Raw genomic sequence first — 25,521 nt, 5'->3', positions numbered from 1 at the left:
GTAGATCAACACAGTAAATCAGAGATGAGGCCACATTCAGAGCAGAAAAGTAACTGAGGGAGCACATGAGCTGCCTACACCCCCAGATCCTCAGAAGAACCACCAGAAGAGCAAACAGATGAGAACAGTTGGGCAGCCAGTTCTCCTCCTGGAGATAATGTGCAGGGTGTGCTTTGCTGGGTAGTGCTATAAAATATTATTAGGGAACTTTAGGGATTATTAGGGATGGCTTTAAAAGAAGACTGGACAAATTCATGGAGAAGGATCTTGATCGCTACTGGCCATTGTGGCTCTGCTCTGCTTCCATGGCTGGAGGCAGCAATGCTTCTGAATGCCAGTTGATAGACACCACAAGAGAGGAGAGGGCTCTTGTGGTCAAATCCTGCTTGTGGGTTTCCCACAGATGTCTGGTTGACCACTGTGAGAACAGGATGCTGGACTAGATGGGCCATTGGTCTGATCCAGTAGGCGCTTCTTATGTTCTTATAATACTGCTATTTATTTATACAAACACTGCTATGACACTCTTCATCCCCACAAGGGCCCCCCAAAGCAAGAAAAAAAATTAGAAACTGTCTTGTACAGTAACACCAGTACATTTGCCATAGTCAATGAGCTGCTGATATAAATAATGTGTGTTTTCTTCTGCCAAGCTTTGCAAGTGGAGGCCTACCTGTATAGTGTTCATTGCCTTGTGCTGCACAAGTCAGCAGTTGGGCCATTGAAGAACCGACTGCTTTGGAGGTGCTTCCCAGGTCCTGAGCACATTTTTCAAGCTGAATACAAAAAAGCGATGCGAACATTAAGCAAAGGTAACATCACGATCCACCACAACACACACACATTCCTGTCCCTCAGCCCATGGAACATTGCAGTCACTGACCACAGAAGTCTTGCACACAGCAGTGCTTTCTAGGAGTAGTGCCCACACTATGGGATACAATTCAGTTTTCAAGTTATCCTGGCTATTAGCTCTTTCAAATAAAATAGTTTTCACCTGGAGCCAAAAGGAATACAGAAATGGATCTAGGGAAACTATTCCACCGCCTAAGCTCCATGCCGAGAAAGCCCCATCACTCGTAGGCACCCGTGGAACCTGCAAAGGTGGGAGCCATCTAGATTACAACCTCAGTAAATGGATGGGCTCAGCAAAGGGCTGTTGCTTGAAGGAAGCATAGATGGACCAGTGGTGTGAATGGCAACTCTGCATGCAAAGATCTCTGTCTGAGACTTTGGAGATGTACTACCTGGCAGAGTGGGCTATTCTAGGTGGGTGGTTATTAATTAATTAATTAATTAATTACTCATCCTCCTGCTTCTCTAGGGGGAGGTGGTAATCATATCTTCAATGGAGGGGAGTTCTATTATTTAGGAGTCACTAAAGGAAGGCCCTGCTCTGTATCACTGCCAAATGGACAATGCCTGTCAGTGGTACCACCACCAGGGCTCCAGTTGGGACACACTGGGGAAGGCACACTCCAGTATTTGGACCCTAAGCAGCTCAGGTCTTTATGCACTAAAGTCAAAACCTTAAACCAGGCCCCGTGGCATTTAGGCAGATAGTGTATTTCCTGAAAGTGTACTGTGACTCCACCGAGGAGCATCATACAGGAGACAGGCTGCAGAAGTCTGCATCAGATGTAGGTTCTGGATGGTCCCCAGGGGCAAGGCCCAAACTGTAATCCAATTGTGAGGATTCTGCACTAGCTACACCTTCAAGGGCAGCCCCATGCAAAGCACACTGCAAAAATCCAGTCGTGAGAATACCTAGCATAACAGTGGCCTGGTCCGGTCTAGGAATGGCTGTAGATGGAAATATTTTATGTATATATTTTTGTGGTTTTGATATTGTAAACTGCCCTGTGATAAACTGTAAACTGCCCTGTTATCCTTGGTTGAAGAATGGTAATGAAATTTAATAAATAACCACTCCTTGTCACTGAAGCCACTTGGGTCACAGGAGGCGCCTTAGAATCTGGCAGAAGTCACAAGTCACAACATATTAGCAATCTGACTCAGGAAAGGCTGCCCATAAAAAATGAGGAAAATGAAGACCGTTTTGTCCTACGGCTACTCGTTTGTTTTGTTTATTCTGTTTCAAGCGCACTTGAAATTGCTCAACCATCTAGCACCCCCTTTAAATAAAATATATGTTTGTGTGCTTGGAAGGGGTTATTTTCTTTACTTTTTGCTCTTGTTCTTGCTTTTATTATTTTTTGTGTTTTTATTTTGTATTTTTATGCCGTGAAGTGCCCTGAGATCTTCAGATGAGGGTGGTTTACAAATTCAACAAACAAACGATAAATGCTGTCCTGTTTACCGTTTCTCCTGGAAGTGGTTTCAACTGCCCGTCAATGGCTGCCATCTTTGCATCCTGAAGCTCATTTTTGAGTGTTTGAACAGTGTTTAAAGCAGAGTCGATTTCCATGGGTCCACAGGCTTCATGCGCCTAGGCAGGAGAAAGATGAAGCGGAAAACAGGCTTATTATCAAAGCTGCTCTCCAACCATTCTGACTAACAGTCATACTCACCCTGTCCACAGGTGGCATTCAAGAGTTGCCACATTAAGACACATGTTGGAAAGAAGGCATCACAGATCAAATGCTTCAGCTAGACCAGGGGCAAACTTTTTCAGCAGGGGGCCAGTCCACTGTCCCTCAGACTTTGTGGGGGGCAGACTATATTTTTTTGGGGGGGGAATGAACTAATTCCTATGCCCCACAAATAACCCAAAGATGCATTTTCAATAAAAGCACACATTCTACTCATGTAAAAACACGCTGATTCCCGGACCATCCGCAGGCTGGATTTAGAAGGCGATTGGGCCAGATCTGGCCCCCAGGCCTTAGTTTGACTACCCATGAGCTAGACACTTCTTCAGTTTTATCTGCTTCAATGGAGCCAGTTCTGGTGTTCAGCTACAATCCATGAGTTGTTGAATACATGAAGAGTGAGCAATGGTAAAGAGGCACATTCAAGACGTTTCAGCGCAAGACTAATAATCTAAAGCCTGGCTGGAATGTGTCCCATGAATTGGGATAATGCTTGCCTGGATGGAGAGTGTGTTTATCTCTGTAGATAAAACATTTGTGTGGCTGAGATGTACCCTATGATACAAAAGTAAGAGTTACTTTGAGAATTAAGAGTCACATGGATGGGGAACCTGTGGCCTTCCAGTTGTTACGAAACTCCCGCCATCTTGATTACTGAATGATGGCTGGGAATGATGGAAGGTGGGATCAAGGCATCATCTGGAGGGCTACAGGTGCCCCATCCCGTCTGTAAATGCTTTACTCAAGAGTTGGGATGGCTACATACCTTTTGGGAGGCAGTCCTTAGCTCGGCAAGGCTGGTGGCAAGATTCTTGGCGCACTGGCTCAATTGCATCGCCGCAGCCTGGTCTGCCACTGTAGGCACGGCTGCTTTAGCAGAGGCCACCATTTTGCTCCCCGGCTATTTAGAGAATGACAGAAGAGAAGGCAGAGTACCTATTGGCCATTTGTCCACGGAGCTTATGCATGCAACATCACCAGGGAGACAAATATTTCAAAGAATCCAGATTAGATCTGGCACCTGATTAAAAAAGCCTAAAAGTGCAATCCTATTTGCCCACCCTCTATCCAACTGAACACAGTGGGTTTATTTCCAGGTAAGCAGGTATAGGATTGCAACCTCTGTGAATTAAATTACTGTTTCAAAATGAAAAACTGTTTCTGAATGAAAGTATATTTTCTTGGTTTCTATACTACTTACTACTACTAATAAATTTTTAGTCCACCTCCCTCCCCCCACAAAAATTCCTCAAAGCACCATACAAAAATGAACATAGATGTGTCAGATCCAGCTACACCCACCCCACTAGAAGGTAAGCAGAAGATTAAGAGCCAAAGGTGTGAGAAAATATAAATGTTTTTCCTGACACCTAAAAACAGGGAGTGATGGTGCCAGGCAAGCCTCCCTAGGGAGAGCACTCCATAAGCTGGGAGCCACCAGTAAGAAGGCCCGCTCTTGTGTTGACATCTTCTGCGCCATCCTCAGAAAGGGTACACAGAGGAGGGCTTCAGATGAAGAATGTTGGGTCTGGGTAGATTCACGTGGAGGGAGGTGTACTGGGTACCTGAGCTGCGTAAGGATTCACAAGTCAAACCAGTACTTCGAATTGGGCCCAGAAACGAATTGGTAGCTAGTATGCTCAGGCTGGGGTTAGTGTTCTGTGCTCTTGTTGACTGTACCTGGAGGAAGATTTGGCTGGAGTTTATCAGTGCAAGTTGAGCACTCAAGTCCTCTGCCTGGGCCTGGCTTCCGCGCACTCCCTGGACAAGCTGTGGAATGTGATCTGCAACATTCTGCAGGGAACAGAAAGAGGGAAGAAATGTTCAGGATTCAGCAGGATCCCCAGCTACACACACATTTGCTGCAAGGAAGTTCCAAATAGTTATTTAAGATTCTACCATAAAATTCACCAGTAGAAAAATAAATAAATTGTTGCTTTAAAACATAATCAACAAAATTGAAACAAATAAACAAAATTAAAATAGAATTGCATACTCAGAAGCAGCAGCTTTAGAACAAATTGGGTTTTTTTCTTTTTACTACCAGTCAGTGTCCTCTTAATTTTGCTCCAAAAGCTCCAGTGCAACTCTTCTGCAAATAAGTCAAAACTCTGCCTATAATGGTCCAGTCCAGTGAGGGCATATGCATGCACCACTGAATAGAGAACGATGTGCACAGGTACATCTGTTACACATTATGCCTTCCCCAGTTTATTTACTCCGACTGGATGCTCAACAGCCCCCTCAAAAAAGCTGCACTGGGACCGATTTGCTAAGGACGAGCTATCAGCAGTTTTGAGACTGGGGCTTTGTGTGTACAGTCCTGACTGCTGTGTTTGTGTAAGATGGATTGGGCAAAGATGTGGCACATCGCCAGCACAACATGTGGCCTTCTTTCTGCACCTCTGCAATGATCAGTTCTGGCCTCAGGATTTTCTTTAATTGCCCAGGCAACCATCGCCAGAAAAGGAAAAAATGCTACCCTTGGAGTGCACTATGAGCTCATTTCACAGATTTGTTTGGATACAGCAGTGCTATCGTACCACCCAGGGATCTGAGATAAATGCAGAGCTGTCCTGTGCTGTCAGAGCATTAAGCCCTGGGATTATAAATATGCATCCAGCATGTTTCGCGTTCTCCCACTTTGCCTCAATTCCGCCATGAGCTATTTGTTTGGAACGAAGACAGACCTCTGGCAGTACAAAAACCAAATCTCTTATGCACAATGATCAACAGCATCTCATAATTTCCATACTGTAACTCCTTGAAAAAAGAAGTCTAAGAAAACCACATGCAATGATCATTGGGGGGCGGGAGGGAGAGAGAGAGAGAGAGAGAGAGAGAGAGAGAGAGAGAGAGAGAGAGAGAGAGAGCTGATGGGATTTCCCATATCACAAGACCAGCCTTGATGGCACACGCCTTTTCAGCAGCGGAACCCTGGTTTTTTGGGGGGAGGGGAGACCCCTCCTTAAAGAGACACACCTAGTCCTTTCAGCACTAGGTAAAGACTCCCTTGGGTACTGTGACATTTTATGAGATGTGTTTATGCCTTCCACTGCTCTTTCATTTTCTGATTTTGAGCTTAGCTCATATCTTTATGTTTGCTTGTTGGTTTTACACTGATGTATTTTTATGACATATTTTATGACATACAGCATTAAAACATGAAACCATACAATGAAAACCATTAGAAAGTTAAGACATAAGTTGATTAACCATTGTGGAAGGATGTATTCTTCATTGCCTGCATAGGCCTGGCAGCATAGAAACATTTTCATTAGGTGTTTAAAAGTTGGCACAAAAGGCACCTGCCAAATCTCTAGTGGCAGAGCATTCCACAGGACTGGGCAGATGACACTAATGGCTCAATTCCTTGTCAGATTAGCCTCACCAACTTCGGAAATGACCAGTGATGCTCCTACAAATGATCTCAGTCATCAAACTGGGATAGAAGGGTTCAGGTGGCCCTCAAAGTACCCTGGACCCAAGTTGTTTAGAGCTTTGTAAATTAATACAAGAAACTTGAACATGGCTCAGCGGTAGATGGTCTGTTAGTGCAGCTGTTTTAACAATGATGTCACATGTTCTCAGCCAGAAGCTCCCATCACCCACTTGATCTTGGCCAAAAGGCCGAGAAGCTCCCATCTGGCTGCCACATTCAGTACCAGCTGGAACTTCCAAACCAGGACCAAGGACCACCCCACATAGAGTAATCTAACCTCAAGGCTACCAACACATGGACTACAGTAGTCACCCAGTAAATTGGGTGTGAATAATTTTATCTACACTTTGGTGTGCTGCCCTGGAAACTTTTGATGAAGAGCAGATAAGAAACATTTGAAATAATAATAATGATGATGATAATGATAACAATAATAATAATAACAGTTTGCTTAGTCCACCTTTCTGTCTCCAACAGCGGACACCCAGAAGCAAATGGCCTTTCATTACCCCCAGAGATATAGCATGGGGATTCCACAGAGCTACAGCTAATAATAGCCAGCAGACCTGCTTCCTGCCTCCTTATAAAGCTACCAGACATCTTGCAATTCACCTCCAAGCAGCGGAGATAAAGGTGGTGGCTGCCAGTGCAGAATCAACTGCAGCCAACAGCTAGCCTCAGGCTGCCTCTGATTGTCTAGGCTAGAAGCCAACTTCTCTCCAGTGTGAGCAGAGGGTATTCTTGTGGCCCTGAAGATGAGACTTGTTGCCACTTCTGTTGCATGCAGAAATCCATGGAATTGTCTGTCATGCTTCAAGGTTGGACAATGGATGAGAAAACTTAGAAAAAGGGCTACTCACCCAGTTAAAGAAACCTTGGCGGATTAACTGGATTCACCTATTAGGTGTGCATAAATTTACACATGGTACAAACAATGGTGTGAGGTTGTGGTTACTGAGTAGCAAGGGGAAAAACAGTGTCCATGCTCAGTTGTGAATCAAGAACCAAAGTTGTGCAGATGTCTCTCCTAGTTCAGCTTAAGCCAGCTTTTTCCAACCTGCACTGGCCAGGGCTGATAGGAGCTGCAGTCCAAAACACTGAGAGGACACCAGGTTGGGGGAAGACTGGCCTAGGCAGCACCCTCTTGCCCTGATTCCCTTAGACCAGGGATGGGGAAACTGTGGCCCTTAAAAAAAAGTGGCTGAACTCCAGCTCCCATCATCGATGAGTGCTGGTCATTCTGGTTGGGGAGGAGGAAAGTGGTGCTTAAGAGTATTTTGCCATCTCAAGCTAGCCTACCTTACAGCTCTGGACAAGATGCTGGTGGGCCGCTGTGTTCTTATTTGAAATGGCTGCGTTCTGTGAGGCTGCAATGGTCTGAGTTGCAGCTGCTGCTGCTTGCTTAGCAGCAACCTGGAAAAAAGGAAATGCAATTAAGCAGAGGGTAAGAGAGACTGAGAGCAATAGGAAAATCTGCGTGATTTGCTGCAGATCAGTTTCTATAAACACACCTGTAAGTTTCTGTCTTGCAACATATATGCATACTTATATTTATTTGTCAAAATGAAGAAACCCCTGGAGGCATTTATTTGTGTGCAAAAGGACAGAGAGTCTGTTATTGAAAATAAATAAATGTTGGGCTGACCATTTGCTTGAAGTCACCCTCCCTTAATTATAAGTATATATCAGCTCCCCTTTGCAACTGTTTTGCACCTGGCTGCCTATGGTGGATTCAGGGGTTATACTAAGGAACAAAGTAGATCCCATTAGCCTGAAGTCTGTCTATACCTGCATAAAAGTCTTGCAGTGGATAACAGAAGGTGATTTTGTCAGCTGGGCAGGAAAACAAAATGCTTTTTTCTCTGCCCTCCAGGCTACGTTGGAGCACACCTTCGCCAACATGGTGCCCCTTCAGCCCATCACGGCTGAAGCTGATGTGATTTGTAGTTCACAGGTGGGCAACCACGTTTGGTCAGAGCCAGATCTGAAAGTGGCCAGGCCCCCACCTGTCAATCACCTGATGCCACATGACAGGTACAGTAAATGTAAATGCATGGCTGCAAAGGAACACTTCAGACGGTGGTTGCGATTGCTCCTTTGTAGTTGCAACTTTACCTTTGGTGCTGTTTGAATTTGGTACCTTTCCACACCACACAACTTTGAGCAGGGGCTGGACACATGCAGGAGTGACAGAGGGCATCTAGTGTGGCTGAAAGTAGCACTGCATGCTAAGGTGCCAAATTCAAGGCAATGCCATGGATACAAAGGTGGGCTCCTTTGCAGCTGCCGCTTGAATTCAGGGCTGTTTGCAGCTGTGGCTTTACCTGTCATGTGCCTGACATCAAGGGGTGGATGGGGAGGAGTGCTACGGTCAAAACAGCCCCACAGGTCAAGCGGGAAAGGGTGGGGGCCTCATCAGCCCCACAGTCTGCAGTTGTAATCAAACACATCTGGAGGCCACCAGGCTGGTGAAATTTGTGATATGCCTGATTGGAAAAGGTAAACAAGAAGAGGTTCCCAGGCTGTATTCTGACCTCTAATCTGTTGACGATTTTCTTCTTGATGGCATTCTGAGCGGCTGCATTGGTGGCCACTCGCAGACCTTCAGCTGCTTCGCGAAGCCTCTGCTGCTGGTCCTCATTGTCTGGGTTTGCTGCAGCTCCCTGGCAGAATTGATCACATGCACATACACAGAGGAAATAGGAGAAAGAGAGAGAGAGAGAGAGAGAGAGAGAGAGAGAGAGAGAGAGAGAGAGAGAGATTGAAGCGCTGCCGCTTACAGTATTGAAAAGGAACACTCCTGATGCTCTACTTCAAACGTCAATGTTTTGCAGGGATTTCTACTTAGATGCTGTATGCAAATGTCATCTAAATGTATCTACCTATCTAATCCAGCCATCCCTCTAATTCATCAATCCATAATTCCCCTTCAACCTGGCAAATTGTGCTGAGTACCTTTGCAGCTTCAACCATCCGGGCTGTTGAGTCAGCCAGAAGTTTCGCAGCTGCCAGAAGTTTCTTGGAGTTTTCCATGTCTATCTCTGCCTCAGCATCCGACCTCATGGCGTTCACGAGATCCGAAGTTGCTTGAGCGAGGACCCTGGCCTGCCGTACCATTTCACCTACAACAGTATTGAGTTAAAAATCTGCTTTTTATCTCTCCTTTATCCCTCAGTGTTCAGTTCAGACACATCCCTGTCCTTCCTGACCAACTCTTGTGACCATCGTGATGGGATGTTTGGAACACATTTCAAAAACACCACAGGCTGTTTTAGTCACATCTATTTGTTTAGGGAAACATTTTTGTAGCCCCGCCTCACAACTGTCTTTACATTACAAGGTACAAAGATACATCTATAGGTGCAAACACAAAGTGTTGCCATGATAAGATGAAAACGCATCTAATAACTTAGGCAGAGAGAAGTGAATTAGAAGCACCTACATAAATGAAACCCCATCAAAGGCATGGGAATGCAAGAGTGTGCCAAGATGTCACCCAGGGCAGGGCCAGACTGTGCTCTGAGGGGAAACAATCCCAGGGAAAAGGTGGGCCACCACAGAAAAGGCCCTACCTCCACAGGCTGTGGCAGCACCACCTGGAGGCATCCCCATCTGATGGTGTGGCTCTTCACAAGAACCTCCCAAGAGCTCATAAACCTCCCATCAAATCAACTTGCCATGACAGGATCATTTCATTTCTGTTTAGATTGTGCAAAGTTTTGAGTTTCATATTAACAAATATCTGACCGTTACTCAATCTTTCACCATTCTAGACATGCTATATTTTCTCCCTCTCTTGAACCCAGCTGGGACCACCCAAGGAAGCCAAATGCTGGAAGATTTAAGGAGGATGAAAGGAGGTGCTCCTTCACATGGGCTGTGCAGAAATAGCTTTAAAAGAGGACCAGACAAATTCTTGAAGCTATTGGTGGCAAGTGGTTTTGTACTACTTCCAGGTATCGCCTCCAAATATCACTTGCTGGGAGGAATCACAAGTGGGGAGAGGCCCTGTTCTTTTGTTCGGGTCCCACTGGGGGCTCCTCATAATGGCACCTGGTGGGCCACTGTGGAAAGCACAGTCGGATCTTCGTAAATTCTTTGAGCATGTATCTATTTCCTGAAGGACAGGGATGTAGCATTTCCAAATAAATAATGTTCCTGAATGTACTGTAACAAACATTGCTCCTGACTTTACACTCATTTAGTGTTGTATATACAGTATTTAGCATTGTGTGCATACAATACTTGTACAGTGGTACCTTGGGTTAAGTACTTAATTCGTTCTGGAGGTCCTTTCTTAACCTGAAATTGTTCTTAACCTGAAGCACTACTTTAGCTAATGGGACCTCCCGCTGCCGCCACACAATTTCTGTTCTCATCCTGGAGCAAAGCTCTTAACCTGAAGCACTATTTCTGGGTTAGCAGAGTCTGTAACCTGAAGCGTATGTAACCCGAGGTACCACTGTATTCTAGCAGGCATTTTAAGGAAGTTGTACTAGGTCAACTTCACGTTCTTACCTGTGGCCTTTTATTGTTTTAAACATCACACTATTTGACCGAGGCATCATTTTATTACTGATCTATAATGGTGAATGGCAATCTACAAATATTGGAAACAATAACAACGCCAGGTACTTAGACAGCACTGAATATAATCCGTACAACAACCTTGCGAGGGGGGTCAAGGGCAATACGAAAACTAACCCCCCACCCCTTTGGCCCCAATCAACGCTGACCTGCCGCATTCAAGCAGCTTACCAGCGTCCCCCATGGAACTGAAGATGCTCTCGGTGACACACATGATGGTGTCGGTGGCCTGGTCGTAGCGCCCAATGGGCTCCCCCCGGCTGGCGAACTGGCGGACGTGCTGCAGGAGATCGTTCAAGGCCTGGCTCACCACGCTGGCGGCTGCGCTGACCTGCTTGAGCAGCTCGGAGTCGTCTGTGGCCGCCTGGCAGGCTCGGACACAGTTCTCCACAGAACGGTCCACCAGCTTCCCGGCCTCTATCAGCTGCTCCTGACACACAGGGGAGCTGATGGTAGGGCTCACGACCTGTAACGGAAGCACAGCCGCCACGTTGGACACAGGAGAGCTGGCCGCCCCGCCCTCACTTAGTCTTGACGACAACTCTGTGTGGGAATTTAGGCTGAGAGAGGGACTGAATGCCCCAAGGACACCCAATGAATTTTATTTATCAGATTTATATCCCGCCCTTCATCAACAGATCTCAGGGTTGTTCACAAGATAAGAATACAAGATAAAAGCACAAATAAGTAGAAACAACTCCCACAAAGACATTTAAAAGGCTGTAGAGTAGAATATTGATCAGCCCAAGGCCTGGTCAAAGAGGAACATTTTTGTCTGGCGCCTCAAAATATATAATGAAGGCGCCAGATGAACGTCCCTGGAGAGAGCATTCTACAAATGGGATGTGTCTGGTTTTTTGTAAGCCACTCCATTTGAGGGGTGGGATCAACAGGATAAAACCCTGCTACACAGGATACACAGGTGGCGGTGGGAGGTCTTGGGCCCACTGCTGTCTTGCAGCCCAACCCAGAGGGAGCCAATGGGGGCCTCCAGATGTTGCTGGACTGCATCTCATTCAGCAGGTCCAATGGCTACAATCCACATTAGGACGGTATCAGAATGTTGAAGGCTGTGCTAGATATTGCCAGCATCCATTGAGAAAACAGTTTGCACTCTCCGGTGATGCTCATATTTTAAATAAAAGAGCACAGCCCCAGATGTGTTCATGGATCATAGAACAACAGAGGTGGAAGGGATCCTGAGGGTCATCTAGTCCAACCCTCTGCAATGCAGTTATCACAGCTCCTGGGGCCTTTTTTATCGACTTCTCTGGGTCTCTTTCTGCCTTGTGCCAAACTCCTGTCTATGAGAAGCTACTGACGGACTATTCTGCAAGGGTTCCAACCTCCCACCGACACCAGAGTCGCACCTTCGCACAGGCCACCAGTTGAGAAGTGGAGAGGGCACACTGCGTGGCAGCAGCGATCACCCTGTTCTGCAGAACCGCGTCTTCAGCCACTTGGGCCACATTCTTGGCCTTCAGCACCAACATGGCGGCGGCATTGGCGACTGCTTTGGCAAGACTCATCAACACATCCTGGAAAAGGCAGAGGGTCAAGGAAGAGATTCATGCTTAGTTCAGTTTTATCTCCGACATAAACACATCATTTTATCATCACAAAGCGTATGCCAATGATAACACAGGAACCAAAGAAAGGGTTGCCAGATTTTGAAGAGCATAAAATAGGACACATTTGCCGACTTCTGCTTTTAACTATGGATCACTATGACGACTCTAGCCATGAAAAAAAGGGGGGGGGGTGTCTTGAAAAAAGAGGACATATAGTCACCCTGAGTTCCATTGGTCAGTCGAGCTCCAAACTGTCTACACTGACTGGCAGTGGCTCTTTAGGAGTTCAGGCAGGAGACTTTTCACAGGCCTATCTGGAGATGCCGGGGATTGAACCTGAAACCTTCTGCATTCAAAGCAGATGCACAACCACTGAGCTACAGCCCTTCTCCTGTGCTGAAAGCTAAAACCCAAAGCACTCTTTTTAAAATAATAACGACAGAAGTTAGGAATAATGGTGGTGATGATGATGATGATAAAGGTAAGAACAGAAAATGTACTTATGGTACTGAAAACATTTATATTGGGGCCACAATATTTAATTGATTAATTGGTTACATTAACCAGTTTTAATTGACCAAAAATGGGCATTCCTGATTAACAGGGCAGCTGATAAATATAAAGCAGAACTGCTTGAAAAGTCCGAACCTGAAATGCACCATCTTAAAGGAGGTATTCTCAGTCATAAACAGGAGCAAAACCTCCTAGACCAATCTCCTAACTGCCTAGTGTTTGTATAACATCTAGAGACAAAAACAAATGAAAATGCTTCTTGCTTCAGAAATATTGCTTTACCCATACACAAATTTTGCCCACGTGTAAATTTAAATCAACAGAGTAATGGAACAATCAGCTAAAATTCATAGGAGTAACCAATTGAAAACTTATTCAGGGGAGTTGTGGCTCTGGATTATACACGCTCACAGCAATGTTCTACTCAGATCCAAGGTGGAAAAGGAACAGCACAGGAGATGCCCTCACCTGGAATCGTTCATCGGTTTCATTTTCTCCGATCTGTCTGAGAAGCTCGCCGCTGGCTTGCCCGATGCTCCCGGCTGCTGTCAAGACCGTCTGGCGAGGCTAGTTAGGGGGAAGAGAAAGAGATTATGAAGTTAAGCTACTAGGCTAATACAAGGAGGTGAGGTTCTCAGATCACTTGTTTTCCAGAACATCGACAGAGCATGTTGCTACACAGAGCAGGCCTCTTATCCAAAATGAGCTGATCCAACTATAGCCTAAATACACAAGGCATCATCATCAGCCAGGAAATTCTTTCTTCAAGTCTCAGTCTTCATCTACCCATCCTCAGTCTATTATTAACTTTACACCTTTTCTTCAGTCTCTTTTCCTCTGAGCCTCCTTGTCCCATTAATGCCCCTACATCACTTCTTAGGTCTTCAACCTATAAATGTGCAAGGTTTTAATCCCAGCTGAACGGACGGCTTCCCCTTCCCTCATAGAAACCAGACTGCAAAACTGTTTGGTTCTTTGCGCAACTGAACATGACTTTAGCCAGTCAGCACCAGAGACTTCACTGCCATAAGTTCGAGACATTATCAATTTTCAGGAAAGCAAGAGAAAACTATCACGGTGTAGAGGTAGGTACTTAGTACTCATTCCAAACTCCTTATCCCAGCAATGCCTTTATTAGGTGAACCAAAATGTCACAAAATAATGTGTAAGCTTTCAGGTTCTCAGTAACTCTTCCCAGAACACTTGCAGAGAACTCCAAAGCTTGCACGCTATTTGTGAAGTCTTGGTTGGCCTAAAAGGCAAATTCATGGTGGAGAAGGCTATTGGTGCCTCTGCCTCCACTGTTGGAGACAACGATGCTTCTGAATGCCAGCTGCTGGAACCCACAGGAGGGGAGAATGACTCCGGTGCTCAGACCCAGCTTGTGATTGTCCCACAGGCATCTGGTTGGCCAATAATAGTACTACCTTAATATGGCACTTCCCGTTTTGACTATCAGCCTTACATCCTTCAGAACAGTGAACGTGAAGCAAAATTTTGGGAAAGGAATTATTAATGTGAGCATCACCTGTATGAAATCGTGATACACATACAGGACTCAGGATTTGAATTCCAGCAGGGAAAACACAGCTCAGGCCATCTGTAGCTTAACAGAAGCCTTGCTGGGCTGCATGAGTCGACCCCTGTGCTGAAGTGAGAGCATGAGCAAATTCTGAGCATGCCCCAGTTGGTGAAATTCTGGAGAGCTCCATGGGAGAGGCAGAATGTGTGTTAACAGCTGGTAAGTCATTTGGGGGATTGAGAGAAAGAGAAAGAGAAAGAGAAAGGCACACACACAACACAGCAGCACAGATTATTGGTTTCAAGACAAGACCTAGGAAGATGAAAATCCAAGGAAAGCCATTCCAAGGGGGTCGGCAAAGGAGAAGGCAGGAAGATTCAAACCACCGGTCAGGGCCAAAACCCTATCTACCCCAGGGGTAGTCAATGTGGAAAATAAGATCCCAAGAAGAGCCTGCAGGATCAGGCCAGTGGTCCAGCCATTCCAACATCCTGCTTTCACAGTGGCCAACCAGATGCCTGTGGGAAACCAGCAAGCAAGACCCGAGCACAGAGCTCTCTGTCCTCCTTTGGTTTCCAGTTGGACCACAACTGCCATCAGCTCCAGCCAGCATGGGCAATGGTGAGGGAAGGTGATGCAAGCTGAGGTCCAATGACGATTAGGGGGCACCAGGCTGGGGATACTTGACAAGAAGCACACCACATTGACCAACTCTGCTATACCCAGCCATTTAATAAGGAGCTACATGACCTAATGGTCAGGGGTCCCTTTACCTTTTTACATAATCTTGCCATTGGGAAGTACCCTTAAAAAAATGCAACTGTGCAATTTTTCACAGATTTCAACATATCCTTCCCCCAGTATCTAGTGTCAGAACTCTGTGCTTATGAGTCAGTTCTGTGACTTCACCTCTCCTGACGTTGGCTCCACAGCCTTCAGCAAGTCCGACACAGCTCCTGCAAGGGTGCGGGCGGCTTTCAATAGGTCCTCCCCACTTCCAACGTCATCATCCATTAGCGCAGCAAGAAGCTTGACTCCTTTGGACATCTCAGTGAGGTTTGAAGAGATGGTGGTGATCGCACACCCCACAGCAGTGTAGTCCGTGTCAACTGGGTCACCTGCCAAACAGGAAGGATCAGCCACGGATGGGTCAGTAAATGAATAGCCCCTAAAGTCAACACAGAGACCAGCAGTTAACAATGTTTTCTTTTCTTTTGTTTACTAAGTCACGGCTTGGGAACTTGCTGCCTTCCAAATGTTGTTGGACTACAACTCCCATCATTCCTGATAGCTGAACACACTGGCTGGGGCTGATGGGTGTTGGACTCCAACAAACACTTGGAGGTCCACAGGTTCCGTGTCCCTAGCCTATATTTTATATAGAAGCCTTACTCAACCTGGTGCCCTGTTGTACTACAACTCCCATTGTCCCTCCCCACTGATCATGCTGGCCGAGGCTGATGAAAGCTGTAGTCCCAACAACTTCTGAATGGCCTTCGGGTCTCCATCTCTGCACTAAGGTTTTAGTGCTACTGCACTGACACTTTATTATTATTATATTTGTATACCACTCTTCATCCAAAGATCTCAGGGTGGGGCACAGCATAGAATCACAGAATAAAACCACAAAGTACATAATAAAAACAAGAAGAAAACAAAACAAACCAGCTCCCCTTTATTACACAAACAGCCCAACAACAAGAACCCGCTGAAAGCGTATGAATCAACATGGCTAACCTGACCCAACAGTCCCCCCACACGCTAACAACTCTCACTGCGGTCAACTAAAGACAACCAATCATGGCCTGCTCCCCCCTTCTCACTGCCAAGGGAAAATAATAAATGAATAGAAAGAGAACTTACCCACGTGACACTGACACAAAAACCTCGTGCACACACTAAGTAAAAGAATATAAGCTTTACCACCCCCTCCCCCACCTTATACTGTACACAACACTAATGTCTCACATCAAATGGAACTGATCTGTAGAAAAGACTCTACAACCTGAAAGAGAGGCACTGCACATACATATTTTTGTAAATCAAGAAAATATTTTTTTTAAAAAAAACTAAGTGCTGCATGAAAAATCCAATGTTCAGCTTCATTAGATGACCACACAGTCTAGTGTTATGAGACAGGGAGAAAAACATTTCCTTCTCCACTTTCTCCAAATCTGCGATGAGAAAGATTCTTTTCTACCTGCGACCCTGGAGAGCTGCCGCCAGTCAAAGTAAATAACAACTGAGCAATCTGAACTAATTGTCTGACCTGCTCTAAGGCAGATTCCTACGTTCCTTAGGCTTGTTTGTACAGTTCCAAATGATGTTTTAGCATTGCCATCTGAATCCACCCATAGTCCTCCATTTCTCCCGCATGAAGGTCTGCAGCCATCTGCAGAAGGGAAGGCTCTTGAATGACCCATAAGCCAGCATGACACTGCAGAGGAACCTGCACACCAGCGACTGCCAACTCACCCGCTGTAAGGTTCACAACAGAAGCTGTTCCTGCAGTGATGGCATCAACCTGGGAGTGTATTTCATGTTTGGATTCATCCACTTTGTTCTGAACCCAAACTCTGGAAGCCTAGAAAGCAACAGAAAAGGTCAGCTTCAACATGCATAGCCACCTGAAAGAAGAGACACTGAAGTGAGTAGGCTCAAGTCAGAGGCAGGGATTGGGTAGGAATCTGTTCAGTCTGCTTTTGTAGTGTACAGACCGGATTTGGTAGTCCAAATTAGCTCACGGATCAAACACAACAGATGATGCGTTTCTCCAGATTCAAGGTATGCAAAACAGTAACAGTATGTATTTTACAGGAAAAATGTTTATTTCACAGGACAGTGCCACGAAAAGTATTGAAAGATGTGTATCTTAGGGGAAGCCCTGTGTGGACCATTTGTGTGGATTCTGTCAGAAAATCTACACAGAACGGGGCGGAGCAGACCTATGACTTGAGCGCCAGTGAGACTGTAACAAGAGCTGACAAAGGGCTTGTTCACAGATTGGTGAATCTGGTTGTTTCCTACAGGGAGGGGCACCCAACTGCATGCTGCGAATTGCCAGATTTAACACCGCTTTGCATAACGGCGGAAGAACATTTTCTTGAAAGGCCTGCCAAAATGCAGCGCAGGCATCTGGATACATGGGGAAATCAGCAAACTATCACACAGCCCACCTCCATTAGGTTTCTGCTTGGCCAGCCCAAGACATTTTGCTGTCTGAGGCAAAGGGTAAGATGAGACCCTCCCCTGACACCCCTCAATTTCATGTTCAGAATGAGGTTGGCCTGGCAGCTGATTCCTCGTTCAGTACTGGCAATGGGATGAGATGGCATCCTCCACTGCAGGTTAGTTTTTGGGGCGCATCACCTACCATGTGAAAAGACTTCAATCTGCAACAGAGGGGAATGGCAGGTGCGTGTTGCCCCCCCTCCCCTCCTGCACACCTGCAGCCCAGGGTGAGAACATCAGTACATAACAGCTCTGCTTAACTGGCCCCGGACTTACCATGTCGTTTCCTAACGGCGGGAGGCTGTCCACTTCGGTCAGGTCGGCCTGGGCCTGCTGAACCGCATGCATGCTGGTGTTGATGGTTCCCATCAGGGCCTGCTGGGCAGAGGTCTAGGGAGGAAGAAGGTGGGGGAGAAAGGTGCCAGGGGCAGTTCACAGGCAGCTCTGAGCTCTTGGGAGAGATTTTCAGAAAAAGACACCTCATCCCCCAAGACGAGGAGTGCGCAGCAAACATAATGAGGTCAAATAATCAAGAGCAACAAAGATCAGCCGAGCGTGCTCTGAGGGATCCGTGCTGGGCAGTTCGAGGAGGAAGAGTCAAGTGAGGTTATTTTCGCCAGGGATTCTACCACAACTAAATCTGTCAACAACTGTTAGAGCAAGAGATAATATCTGCATCAGGGTGGGCAGGTGGGTGGGAGCGGCCTGTCGCCACCAGCACTATTCATTGGGTCACATCTAAAGCTGCCTCAGTTAGAAACAGTCACATCCTACTCAGGCAGAAGCAGGGCTGGTGAGGGTTGTGACCCGGGGGCATGTTTGGCACAGGAGTCCAAGGCTCCCCACTGCTGGCTTGACCTTTTCCTCTTTCTAAATAAATCTGAGGAAAGCTGAGGTGGGTCGCCACCTTCCAGTACAAAGGCTGTTGTGATGGATGAGCCTGATGATTGTCCACAGACGAAGGACACAAACTCGGCTTTGAATCTCTTCTGGGGTAAGTGACCGGAATCCTCCCAGAGTCCTGACACCACACCAGGTTCATCAGCAAATGCTTTCAATTGCTGATTGACATGTGCATTAAAAGGTTTTACTGAGGGAAAACTAAAGAGATGAAACATCCTGATGCTTCAATGTACCACTCAGCCGGGAATAATGATCCTTGGCTGGCAGTGGCAATAAGAAGCTGTGAACTTATAAGTCTGTTCCTTTACAGTTCTGTCTTCAGCTTCTTAGCTGCCGGAAGCATGACATGACAGGGATGTGTCATTGTAAGAAGCAAGTAATAGGGTGGGAAAATCAGGCTATTCAGAGTTTTAACTCCTCTGCTCCACTAACCCAAAGCACAGTTGACCTTTACAGGACATTCTACAGCCAGTATCCCCAACTGAGGCACAGCTCAAGCCATGGAGCCAGCCAGATGGACCAATGGATGGCCTGGCCTGTTATGAGTCTGCTTCCTGTGCTCCTAGCACCCTTCTGCCTGTGGCATCACTGCCCCCCACCCCCCAATTTGTGTCTTGAAGCTCTGAAAGAACATTTTCAGAAGGGTGAAAACCCCAGGTAAAAACCAGGAAGAGGTTACGTGTTGGTGGGGAGGATAAGAAAAGACCAAAGGGTTGCTTACCAAGGGAGGCATGTGCCCTCTGTGCATTTGGCCAACGGTCACCTGCTGCTGCGGAGAAGGCATGCTGCCAACGTTGAAGGTCTCTGGCCCCGTGGAGCCTGAACGCATGACAGCTGGCAGAGCGACAGAGCCATGCTCTACTTTCCCCGTTCGGTTGAACTGCTGCTGCAAGATTGTCGATCTGCAAAGCAAAGCATGGGATGCGACTGCAAAAACTTGTGGATTTCCCCCCGGTTTGTTTTTACCTTGCTCCAAGAAGCTCAATGCAGAAAAATTTTTCTCTTACCCTTTTTTCCTTGCAACAATCCTGGAAGTGGTTTAATGGGGTGCTGAACCCAGAGTTTCCAGCCAGATTGGGTGGGGTACACTGCATTCCAGCAATCAAAAGCCAAAAGTACTACACATACGCACCTCCTTCCAAGCAAGCAAGAGGCATCTCCATTCCAGCTCAGAAAAAGCACTTGAGAAGGATGGATAGCAGGGCCAGGGAGGGGCATGGCCTAGGGAGAAACCTGAAGGTCTCAACCAAGATGCCTGGAGGGCCACATTGACCCCTGGAGCCTGAAGTTCCCCACACCAGTCAATGATGAAGATTTGGGCATCTTTGGAAGCTCCAGCTGGTGCAGAAGCAGCGGCCAAACTGTTGATGGGGGCAGCTGGTGGAGAGCCTGTGACCCCATTCTTTAAGCACTTGCACTGGCTGCCCTTCTACTACCAAGGTCCCTGCTTTCATTTACAAAGCCCAGAACAACTTAGGTCCAGGGTACCTCAGGGACCACCCAAACCTTTATATCCCAGCCAGATCACTAATATCATCTGCAGGAATGTCACCGGCAAGGCTCATCTGACAACAACAAGAAACCGAGCCTTCAGTGTCATGGACCAAGCCTTGTGGAATGCCCTGCCAAGAGAGATTCAGCAGGTGCCTTCTGTGCCAACTTTTAAATGCCTGCTGAAAATTCTTCTGTTCTGCCAGGCCTGTGCAGACAATTTGGAATATGTCTTTCTACAACACTTAGCTGATTTCTGATTTTAACTTGTTCATATGGTTTTCATCATATGGTTTATGCAAAATTGTTGTAAACATCGTTCAGCCTGGACACTGAGGTCCAGCTCCGAGGGACTTTTGGTAGTTCCCTCACTGCGAGAAGTGAGGTTACCAGGAACCAGGAAGAGGGCCTTCACAATAGTGGTGCCCTTCCTGTGGAATGCTCTCCTGTCAGATGCCAAGGAAATAAACAACTATCCGACTTTTAGAAGACATCTGAAGGCAGCCCTGTTTAGGGAAGTTTTTAATGTTTGAAGTTTTATTCTGTTTTTAATGTTCTGTTGAAAAGCTACCCAGAGCGGCTGCGGAAACCCAGTCAGATGGGTGGGGTAGAAATAATAATAAAAAATTATTATTATTATTATTATTATTATTATTATTATTATTATTATTATTAACCATGCTGATTTTTAAATGAAGGTATGCAAATACTTTTATAAATAAAAGTACTTTCCTTGTGTTGTACTTTTCGAGCTCAGCTACACACTGAAGGGAAGAGTGACAGCATCCCACTTTTTGTTTTCATTTTTAAACTAAGCAAATAAAAAGTGGCACCCCAAATATTTCATCCGCCTGCCTCTTTTGAGGGTGCTTTGCCTGCCTGCCACTAATGACCTTCTAAGTGAGGAAATCTTGCTAAGTTTCCAAGGAATTCCAAATTTCCATGGAACCATCTCAGTAAAGGGTTTTTGCTTGGTTTTGCGTTAACTGGGGCAATGCAATAGAGGGAAAAGCTCCACGACTTTACACAGCCTGGGGCAGTTACAGGACAGAGGTTATATAATTCAACACAGCAAGATTAAAGATTTTCATTTGCAATAATGTTATGCATAACAACATACTTTTTAGGCGATACGGATTCTTCCAGCATTGTGGATTCCTCATCCCCTTCCAGTCCAAAACGGTCCTTACTTTGCTTCTGCAGAACAGGAGACACCAGAGAGAACTTCAGCCATCACCTCCTCTTTGTAAATGCAGCCCATTTTCCAAGCTAAGAGTTGCTTTTTCTGAAACACTGGGATCCACCCCTGGCTGCAGACTCCACACTATGTGACTCTGAGAGTCACTTTGCCCACAGACTCTCTTAGGCTATGCCAGAGAGCCAGGAAGAGGTGGAGCGCCTGACTAGAACATAGACGCTTTGAGCACTGCCAAGTTTGATGGCGTCTTCAGACCAGGTATGTCCATCTCACCTGCCCCTCTGGCCAACTCTATCCTGCTCCCTCCCTGGAAAAAGGCAGCGGAGGGGTGAGCTCAGGAGGGTTTGTGCTGTTTACCTTATTTTGTTGTATGTGGGGGCTGAGGAGGTTTTAATTTTTCTTTAAATGCTGTGGAATAAAAGCCCCCTCCAGCAGTGCATACCAACTTCCAGGACATCTTAGGAAGTGGCGCTGGATTGACACACAGAACACACAGAGCTCTTTACTATGGAGAGTAAATGCAAGGCTAGAATTATTATTATTATTATTATTATTATTATTATTATTATTATTATTATTATTATTGAAGTGCAAAGCTCTCTGCATGCCAGCACAGCCAGCATTTCAAGAAAAATAACAGGGCCTCAGCCATGCTGTTTCTGGGTGTTTGGGTAACCCCTGAGCTGTGTGGAGCCCCAGATCTCTGTCCACTGGTCGGGCCCTGAAAGCTCCATCACTTACTGGAACCCATTGGAGTATTAGGAGGGGGGGAAATGATCTTTTAGCTGTATCAGGCCCTAACTTTCCATCCCCAGGCAAAGCTGGCAGCTTCTCTCCCACTCAGCAAAGTACTAAGAGTTTGCCTTTCCATGAATTAGTGTAAATAAACACATAAAACCCACTAATACCACGGACCCAGCTTCACACCCAGAAATCTTTCAACAAAACCGCATGACATAGTTTCTTTCCCGAAGATCATCAGAGCATTTACCTTCTTGAGGATGATGTCAATGTAACCTGCAATTAGTTGCGAGATCTGCTCCCCTTCAGTGGTTTGCACTGAGTAGTAACTTTCTTGATACTCCCCAAAATCCTAAGGAAATGAGACATTTATTATTTCTAAAGTAATTTGCCATTAGTAAGGTAAAATGGTAAAGGTAAATGACCCCTGGACAGTCAAGTCCAGTCAAAGGCGACTATGGGGTGCGGTGCTCATCTCACTTCAGACTGAGGGAGCTGGCATTTGTCCACAGACAGCTTTCTGGGTCATTTATCTACTTGCATTGGCATGCTTTTGAACTGCTGGGTTGGCAGAAGCTAGGACAGAGCAATGGGAGCTCACCACCATTGTACAGATTTGAACTGCTGACCTTCTGATTAGCAAGCCCAAGAGGCTCAGTGGTTTAGACCCCAGAGCCACCCACGCTCCACTTCACTATTAGTACCATTCTACTGATGATAAACAGAAGCAGAGTGTAAAGGCCTGAAGATGGGCAGCGGAGGCAGAACAAGGTCTTCCAGAGTAATTGCCAACCCTGTTTTCATGAACTTGGTGCAATCAGGCCAGGTTGTAATTTTATTTTTCTATTGGGGGCTCAACACCAAGCACATCAGATTCCCATCTAGTAGGGTGTGGGAAGGGGCCACAGCTTCTTGGGCAGAAGAACACCTGCTCTGCATGCAGAAGGTCCCAGGTCCAATCCCTGGAAGTGTCTCCAGTTAAAAGGACCAGGTAGCTGATGACAGGGAAGACCCTTGTGCCGAAGACTCCCAGGAGTAGACCCCTGGGAGTGACCTGCTTCAGGTGACACTGCAAGGGAGGGAGAGATGAAGGCAGGAATTGGCATCTGAATGATGTAACAGGACTTTTTAGAAGGAGTTGTCTGTGGGTGTTCTTGACATTGGTCTAAGCAGGCTATCACTAGCCAAATGGGTTTGAAAAACTGAGACAGTATTGGCCTTGTTGCTTCAGTGATAGCAGTGGCCACTGAATTCTGCACCAGTTGAAGTTTCTGAAGCATCTTCGGAGGCAGCCCCACATATAACATGTTAAAGTACAGTGGTACCTCGGGTTACAGACGCTTCAGGTTACAGACGCTTCAGGTTACAGACTCTGCTAACCCAGAAATAGTACCTCGGATTAAGAACTTTGCTTCAGGATGAGAACAGAAATTGTGCAGCGGCAGCGGGAAGCCCCATTAGCTAAAGTGGTGCTTCAGATTAAGAACAGTTGCAGGTTAAGAACGGACCTCCGGAAGGAATTAAGTTCTTAACCCAAGGTACCACTGTAATCTAAATTCGTTGGAGTTGGAGTCCAACAACACCTGGATGACCACAGGTTCCACATCCTTCCTGGAGGCCTCAAGGCCTCTGTTGAGAGGAGACTGACCATCAGGGTGGAAACTGAGTCATCACGACGAGGCTACTCCTCCCACCCATCTCACTTCCCCCTCACAAAGAGATTACCAGAGTGAAGCTTTTTGGCGAGGCCGCCCAGCGCTTGACAGTGGTCAGCGGCCACTCCTGGAGGACCTCCTTGGTCTTTTCATCCACACGCATCACTGACTCCTTCGTGATGCCCAGCAGACGAGGGACCAGCTTGTTCTTCCCCTTCATTTTCTCCTGTGAAGGAAGAATGGATGAAGAACTGGGCAGCTGACGCAAGTCTCCATTCAGAATGGGGGGGGGGGACCTGTGGCCTGAGCTTTGGGTAGGCAAAATAAACATACCAATCTAAGCCTGCAGTTTCGCATGCCCTGTTAGTTTTAAACATCCCTGTTTAAAAATTACAAATTCCATTCTCTCTTTCATAAATATAACTTTGTTTTAATGTCTGCTTTCATTTGTGGTTTTTTTTTAATGTTCTACATTGTCTTTTGCAAACCACTTAGGGGTCTTTCATTTGAATCAACAGCATATAATTTCTGTGAAATAAGTTAAAAATAAACAAACCAACAAACACTCGAAAGAACTAACCAACAGCTTAAGCTGTTCAACATCGTCACCACATGCTGTCTCTCTGCAAAGAATCATGCTCACAGTGGCTTACGATGTTTGAGAAATCATAAAAATCAACAACTGCAGGAATAATTTCTTAATAATAATAATAATTTTTATTTATACCCCGCCCTCCCCAGCCAAGGCCGGGCTCAGAGTGGCTTACAAGCAATAATAAAAACAAGTTGAATGATTACAACTTAAAAACAAAATTAAAATACAACATTAAAATATTGAAACATTAAAATATTAAAATGGCAATAAACATGCTACATACAGGAAATGTAGCGGCAAACAAAGAACAACATTCAATATTCCAAATGTTGCATCACTACATCTCCTGGCAGTAGCAAAAACAACAAGGAAGTCTAGTCAGTTTCAACTTGGTCCTAGATGTTCAAGCCACAAATGAGCTTAGCAGGATTAAGGTTTGATGAGGCCCTCAGCTCCTGAAGGTAATAGGGCCCTTTATATGTCCAGCTGTCCTTTGTCAACAACAAATTGTCACTGTTTTTTGTGTTGAATATAGGCTATATGGTAACTGATGGACCTAATAGGTATCTAAAGCCATTTGCCCATGTGGCCATGCAACCAGTCCATGCAGAATGTAGGCACCCTATATATAGAAAGGAGCAAACCAGTGATATTTTCGGGAGCAGGCTAGCAGGCAGGGCCCATGACTTACATCATAGGAGCCTACACAACACAAAACACTGTTGCTGTATGTAGGTTTTATTTTATTTGTTTTTTATCTTATATGTTGGAAATGTACATCCAGTATTTTTTTCCCCTTTAATTTTTTTGGGGGGCCCCCAAGAGAGTGGGGCCCGAAGCTATAGCTTGTTTAGCTTATACATAAATCCAGCACTGGAGCAAAGGATCAAGTTAATTGGATCAAATGTCTGCCTCAGTTTCCCTAAGAGTCACAGCCCTGTTGGCAGCGCCAGTTAGACAGAAACTCCTCCCATCGTGTTACACGCAGCCCCTCTCTTGCGCCAATTCCTTACAAGGTTCCTAGAAGCAGGGAGGGCTACTAGTGGCTACTAGCCATGATGGCTCTGCTGTCCTCCATGGTCAGAGACAGCGTTCTTCTGAATGCCAGTTGCTGGAAGCTGCTGGAGCTGCTGGAGGTCCTGCTTGTAGGTCTCACTGATTAATCCAGAATGCGGCAGCTGGACTGCCGGGACCCATTACACTGGTCCTGAGAGATCTGCATTGGCCCCCGGTATCTTTCCGAGCACAATGCAAAGTGTTGGTGCTGCCCTTGAAAGCCCTAAACGGCCTCAGTCCTGTATACCTGAAGGAGTGTCTCCACCCCCATCATTCAGCCCGGACACTGAGATCCAGCACTGAGGGCCTTCTGGCAGTTCCCTCATTGCGAGAAGTGAGGTTACAGGGAACCAGACACAGGGCCTTCTCGGTAGTGGCGCCCACCCTGTGGAACGCCCTCCCTTCAGATGTGAAGGAAATAAGCAGCTATCTTGTCTTTAAAAGACATCTGAAGGCAGTCCTCT

General features: G+C 46.1%; 1 protein-coding gene across 5 annotated transcripts in view; it reads right to left on the bottom strand.

The window, feature by feature from the left end:
• Positions 1-25,521, bottom strand: part of TLN2 (talin 2) — a 184,411-nt gene that overhangs the window by 61,436 nt on the left and 97,454 nt on the right. For 4 of the 5 annotated variants that reach the window (XM_081170483.1, XM_081170485.1, XM_081170481.1 and 1 more), the window contains exons 10-26: positions 23,477-23,632; positions 22,002-22,103; positions 20,933-21,009; positions 19,043-19,223; positions 17,695-17,808; positions 16,663-16,771; positions 15,097-15,305; positions 13,134-13,232; positions 11,952-12,119; positions 10,755-11,047; positions 8,950-9,121; positions 8,529-8,657; positions 7,294-7,407; positions 4,233-4,346; positions 3,319-3,453; positions 2,321-2,449; positions 674-776 (exon numbers count right to left, since the gene is read on the bottom strand). In XM_081170483.1, coding sequence (XP_081026609.1) covers positions 674-776; positions 2,321-2,449; positions 3,319-3,453; positions 4,233-4,346; positions 7,294-7,407; positions 8,529-8,657; positions 8,950-9,121; positions 10,755-11,047; positions 11,952-12,119; positions 13,134-13,232; positions 15,097-15,305; positions 16,663-16,771; positions 17,695-17,808; positions 19,043-19,223; positions 20,933-21,009; positions 22,002-22,103; positions 23,477-23,632 — 2,404 coding nt within the window. Of the gene's footprint in view, positions 1-673; positions 777-2,320; positions 2,450-3,318; positions 3,454-4,232; positions 4,347-7,293; positions 7,408-8,528; positions 8,658-8,949; positions 9,122-10,752; positions 11,048-11,951; positions 12,120-13,133; positions 13,233-15,096; positions 15,306-16,662; positions 16,772-17,694; positions 17,809-19,042; positions 19,224-20,932; positions 21,010-22,001; positions 22,104-23,476; positions 23,633-25,521 lie in introns of all 5 variants that reach the window. The other variant, XM_081170484.1, reaches the window with a different exon arrangement.

This window comes from Podarcis bocagei (assembly GCF_964188305.1).
Source record: "Podarcis bocagei genome assembly, chromosome: 14".
Taxonomy (NCBI): Eukaryota; Metazoa; Chordata; class Lepidosauria; order Squamata; family Lacertidae; genus Podarcis; species Podarcis bocagei.
Note: the sequence above shows the minus strand (reverse complement) of the source record. Positions and strands in the feature narration are given on the sequence as shown.